Raw genomic sequence first — 5,977 nt, 5'->3', positions numbered from 1 at the left:
TCTTTAAGGGGCCGGCCCGGTGGCGCAGCGGTTAAGTTTGCACGTTCCGCTTCTCGGAGGCCCGGGGTTCGCTGGTTCGGATCCCGGGTGCGGACATGGCACTGCTTGGCAGCCATGCTGTGGTAGGCGTCCCATGTATAAACTAGAGGAAGATGGGCACGGATGTTAGCTCAGAGCCAGGCTTCCTCAGCAAAAAGAGGAGGACTGGCAGTAGTTAGCTGAGGGCTAATCTTCCTCCAAAAAAAAAACACACAAACAAGTATTTAAGAGCCTTTAAATACTTATAAACAAGTAGGAGGAAAGAGGAATGTTGGCATATCCACCAGAGACCAGATTATGATAAGACAAGCACAGAGCATCCAAGCAGGACCAATAAGAAGGGAATCTTGGACAAATGATTCCAGAATACTCTGTTAACATCATGTCCCACAAGTTTTCACTGGTTCCTTGTTTTAAGCAATAGGAGATTTACGGTAGGACTCTCTGTGTAAACTTCATGTTTATTAGCATATGCTTTCATCCTAAATAAAGTTGTGTAAGATTCTCATTTCGCCAAGTAAGAGTACAAGTAACACTTTCTGATGTTTTAAAACAATTTATGTTGAAGATTTGCATAATTTTAAAGAATAATTTGATGGCTGAACCAAATTCATCCAATCATTCAAAAATACTCATTGAACACCTACCACTTGCCAGGCACTCTGTTAGATGTTAGGGATCCAGTACAATAGGAGTATTGATCTAACATCCCAAGCCAACCACTGAAGTCGAGATTCTGAGTGGGCGAACATCAGTTAAGGGTTGCCACTTTAGAAATTATTGCTTTAAGCATGCTTGTTTTTGTCTAGAGAATCTATATGTTATGACAAAGCTCAGCGCCAAGATTTATAGTTCTTGGTTTAAGTGTCTTTCTACTCAAGTAGACTAAAATCTCCTTGAATAAAGTGATCACGTTGTCAACCACTGTATAGTCATCAGTGAAGCAAGATGCTTGGATCTAGCAGGTGTTAAGTGACTGTTTGGTGAGTAAACATCTATCAAAGCAAGAGACACAGACAGTTTTTATTTTTATGTTTTAATGTTCCTGATGTCTATGTAATGGATATTGGTTCTTCCCTAAAAATAATAGAGAATTTGTGGTAAAATTTATTCTGTTACACAAGGAAATCATAGGGTTCGTAAAAAGCAAATAAAGCAATCAATAAGAAGTCAGAGATGTGAATGAGGTGAAGTGAGGGTGAGATGGGGGAGGAGAATATTTGGGGAATATTCAGAATGGCAAGAGAAGGATAAGGTGACAGAAAAGAGCAGGGACATGAGGAGTTTAGGTAGGGGGCTGGGAAGCAACTTAGTTGCATGCTTTTTGTATGAGTGAGAAAAAAATATCATAGAGGTAAAGTGACTTTTCAATGCCACACAATACTTGTTGCATAGCAATTGAATCAGAAGAAGGTGAACAGGATGGAAACTAGTGCAAGGGGAGAAGTCAGAAGCCAGAGAGGAGAGTCAGAACTTGAGGGACCATGAGTTTGAGTAGGTGGTCCACAGAACTGAAGGGGAAATGAGAGTCTAAATAGGTGGTCCAGGGTTTAGGAAAGGAGTTGATTTTCTTTTTCGCAGACACTAATTAAAGGAAAGTTTTTTCTTTTGGTAGGAGAAGGAAGCCAGAATAGAGGTATTGCAGGGTAGGTTCGTTTAGAACAGATATCAAAGACCAACTTTTCTGTGAGAAAGAAAGAACATCTGCAAATAAAATGCTGTTCCTGCAACTTCCATGTCTGGCAGTTCTTCTCCAAGGTGGTGACAATAAAGATGGTAAGATCTCTGGCAACTGCCTAGTTTGATGCAAGAAGGTCTGTATGTGTGTGTGTGCATTTGTGTGTGCATATGTGATGGATTTTCCCCAGCCTATACCTGGAGGGTGAGAGTGTCAGCTTTGTTCCATTCTGAGTGTCCCTGACGAGGACCCTATGCTCTTCTGAAGGCTGAATGTAAAGCGTTGGGCTTAGGGGGAAGGAAAATGTCTCCTGAGATAACTAAATCCTCCCTTTTCTTCAGATTCTGAGTTTCCCCTCTGTGGCACTTTTCTTTCTCCATTCTCTCTCCTTCCCAATACCCCTTTTCTCCTCATTTTATCTGTTCTTTTGACACAGACTTTCAAGAGCCAATCTCCTTCCAAATCATCCAGATTTCATCCTTCTACAACCGATCCTGGGTACAAAATCTAAGCTCAGGTTGGTTGGGTGAGTTGCAGACTCATAGCTGTGAAAGCAAATCTGGCACTATCATTTTCCTATGGCCCTGGTCCAAGGGTAACTTCAGCAATGAGGAGATCATGGAACTGGAAAAATTATTTCATATGTTCTCCGCTGGATTTCTTCAGGCATTTCATGAGCATGCCAGTCAATGGCAGCTTGAATGTGAGTTCAGTTCCCTCCACAGGGATGGCAGATATGGGTGGGAGGTGTGTGTGTCTCAGTGAGTTTCTTATTCCTCTAGGAAACAGCCTGCAGTGACTTATGAACCTTATCGCTCCCCATTGTAAAACTGCAATTACATACTTTTGGACAGAGAGCATAATCCAGATCCTGATTCTTGAAAAGCTTCAAGTCTTCTGTTACTTACAACTCCTCTCTCATTGACTTTAGGCTTGTGCCTTATTACATTCCATTGGCGGTCTCTTGTGATTACCCCTTTCCTTGACCTCCAACCAGATACTCTCAGCTTCCTCTCTCTTTGATTGCCTCCTTAAAGTGTGATTTTCTCCCTCATTGTATCTCTTCAGCAATCTGTCTCGATACATTCATTGTAACCTGTTGCATTCCATTCACCCTAGATTATTATAATGCCAACTCGCTCATATTTGCTCCTACCTTAGTCTATGCCTACACCATTCATGTTGTGTTCTTTCAATAGTTTGCCCCCCTCAATGTGTCGTTTATCCCTTCCTCCATCTCCAACTACTGACAATTCCTTTTTCTGAAATTCTGATCAAGCCAAACTTTGTTCCATTCCTTCAAATCTCCAAAACTTCTCCCTTCCACTTCTATTGTCTTTTGCTTCCACTCATTTCATTTTATCTTTTTACTCCCTCTTTTCTCTAATTCACAATCGCTCTTCCCAAGATCCTTTTCAGGTACAGACAGCAGGAGGCTGTGAGCTGCACTTTGGGAAAGCCTCAATAAGCTTCATGAGGGTTGCTTATCAAGGATCAGATTTCCTGAGCTTCCAGAACAATTCATGGTTGCCATCTCCAAAGGGTGGAAATAGGGCTCAGCATGTCTGCCAACTATTCAACTGGGATCAAATAACCCTGGAAATAATACAAAGGCTCCTCAGTGACACCTGCCCACGTTTCCTCTTGGGACTTCTTGATGCAGGGAAGTCAGATCTGCAGCGACAAGGTCAGTCCTGTACCTTCCATCTAAGAACATTCTATTTTGAAATCACACTTTCCCATCAACCCATCACCACCCTCTTAATAAGCAGCCGAGAGAGAGAGATTAATGGGTGACATATTCCTAGAGGCTGGAAAGATGTGTCTATGTAAACTGATGTGAAGACCTGAACCTTTATGTCTGTGTTAGAGTTCTCATCTGAATATCTTTCCTGTCCTCTGCAGTAAGGCCAGAGGCCTGGCTGTCCACTGGCCCAGGTCCTGGTCTGAGCCATTTGACACTGGTTTGTCATGTCTCTGGTTTCCACCCAAAGCCTATTTGGGTGATGTGGATGCAAGGTGAGGAGGAGCATCCCGGCACTCAGCGAAGTGACATCTTGCCCAATGCTGATGGGACATGGTATCTTTGGAAGTCCTTGGATGTAGAAGCCACTGAGGCATCTGGTCTGTCTTGCCAAGTGAGACACAGCAGTCTAGGAGGGCAGGACATCATCCTCTCCTGGGGTAAGGAAGAACTGGGGCCCAGGCTAGGGATGGGAGTAGGTTGTCCTCAAGGAGAGAGCAGAACAGCTGGTTGAAAAATTTGGGCTTCTAGGGACTTCAGACAAAAAAGGATAAAAAATAAGTAATTCAAGAAACAGAAGAGTTGAAAATGAGAGACCTGGAGATGTAAAAGATGCTGTGGATTAGATGAAGGATTCATCTCTGAAAAGGGATGAGGGAAGAAATAGGAAGAAAGGAGAGTGGTGAGTCAGACACTCAAATAAACAAAGACAGACCAGGAAATGCAGTACAAAGGGAGGTGGATTTGAAATGACAGGATTGTGTGATCCACAGAACATCACAGCTCCATGGGCTTGATCTTCTCGGCAGTGATAGTGCCCCTGGTGCTTCTGACATGTCTGGCATTTTGGCTTAGGAAGTACTGGTGAGTTCTTTCCATCCATTCTTCCTGCTCTTTTCCCCACTCATCACTTGTCTTCTCATCTTTTTTGTTTTCTTTCTCCTCAGTTCTCCTCCTCCAAGTCCCCTTCCTTTTTACTCCTCACTTTTCGCCTCCACCTCATGCACAGTGACTTCCATCTCTGTTCTTGTCAGGAGATCCTGTGAATCTGCAAGCAATCTTCTTTGGAATGAGATCCCAGGAGCCCAGGACCCAGGACATATCTAAATGCATCATGGTGATGACTTCCATTCAACTCTTCCTGTAAAACTCTGTTGTTGTTTATTTCTGCTTAATGATTGTCAATACAATCTAAATGTAATTTTCCAAGATTTATTGTTATGACCTGGGTTCTGGAACTTGAAAATTCAAATTATAACTCTAAATGAATGAGCTTCTAGCAACCTCTACATATTCAAATATTAATGAATCATCAGTTGTATTTTAGATGTCACTTCCTCCAGAGGGCCTTACCTGATTTATAAATGCAAGCTGTCTCTGCCTTGTCTGATCTCCCAGTGCACTTGAACTGTACTTTGCCAAATCTAATCCTCACTTCCTGCCCTGTGTTGCAGCTATTTAGATCCCTTTTCCCCTTATAATTTATAAACTTCTTGAGAGCAAAGCCCATGTCTTTTTAATACTTGTATCCTTGGAAAAGTATCTTACCTGCATGTAATACATTCTCAATAAAAATCTGTGTTGAATTTATGCTGTATTTGTAGTCTTTTCTTATTCTTCTCCTTCTTGGCATGTTTGTAGTAGTTGAAACATTTGATGCTTTTCTTGTTAAAAGTCTTCTCACTTGGCCAAGAGACTCACACTTTCCTAGTTCCTAAGTGACATCTCTGAGTCCTTGAGGAGAAATATAATGTTGTCCCCTACCATTCTTTTTATTGAGCTGTAGAGACCTATTGGAGTGAACCTATTGTTCCCAGTATTCTAAACAAAATGAAGAAGGCAGGATGTAGGCCCTTACTATTCAGTGGGATTCAGGGACATGCAAAAGAGTTATCATTTTATTTGTTAGAAATATAGCTTGGGTTAGAAATATAGGATCTTGGGTCTCAGACTTCCTGAATCATAATTTGCATTTATCAAAATCAACAGAGGATTCATAGGTGCATTAAAATTTGAGAAGCTCTGATATAGGTGATGCCTGAGAGGTAGTAGTGCAAGAGTGTCACTGAAGAGTGAAAAAGATGGTCAAGAAAACAGAACAAGAGTGTTGATTCTCAGGATTGAAGTGAGATCAAGGCAAATAAAGTATATACAATACATTCTTACTATTCATGGCTGTTGTGTTAAAGTGACTGGGAATACTGTTAGTGAATATGAGCATTGTTCCTCTTGGAAATACAGGGTTAGTGTCCTGTCTGCCTCTGATCACATTTGTGTCAACTGATCAATACATAGCCTTGTTTTATGTATGTTCCTGTTTAAAGACACCTTATATAATATATATTTCTAAATAATTTATGTATATTACATAGTATATATTTATAATAAAACACTAGTCAAGAAGTATTTAACATTTTCCCCCACCCTGGGTAACGTGATGTAAATTTCTTGGGCTTTCATGCACACAGCTGTGCTGTCCGCTATGTTTTTAAAAGAAACGCTTATACAAAAAAGAA

At 41.2% G+C, this 5,977-nt stretch overlaps 1 protein-coding gene across 1 annotated transcript; it reads left to right on the top strand.

Moving 5' to 3' along the window:
- Window positions 1-1,754: 1,754 nt before the first annotated feature.
- On the top strand, window positions 1,755-4,568 carry CD1A5 (CD1a5 molecule). Its single transcript, NM_001252302.1, is given in 6 exon segments — window positions 1,755-1,815; window positions 2,154-2,420; window positions 3,126-3,404; window positions 3,623-3,901; window positions 4,235-4,325; window positions 4,496-4,568. Coding segments are annotated over 6 exon segments (1,050 nt in total).
- The last annotated feature ends 1,409 nt before the right edge of the window (window positions 4,569-5,977 follow it).

This window comes from Equus caballus, chromosome 5 (assembly GCF_041296265.1).
Source record: "Equus caballus isolate H_3958 breed thoroughbred chromosome 5, TB-T2T, whole genome shotgun sequence".
NCBI lineage: Eukaryota > Metazoa > Chordata > Mammalia > Perissodactyla > Equidae > Equus > Equus caballus.
This window is presented reverse-complemented; position numbering and strand designations above follow the sequence as displayed.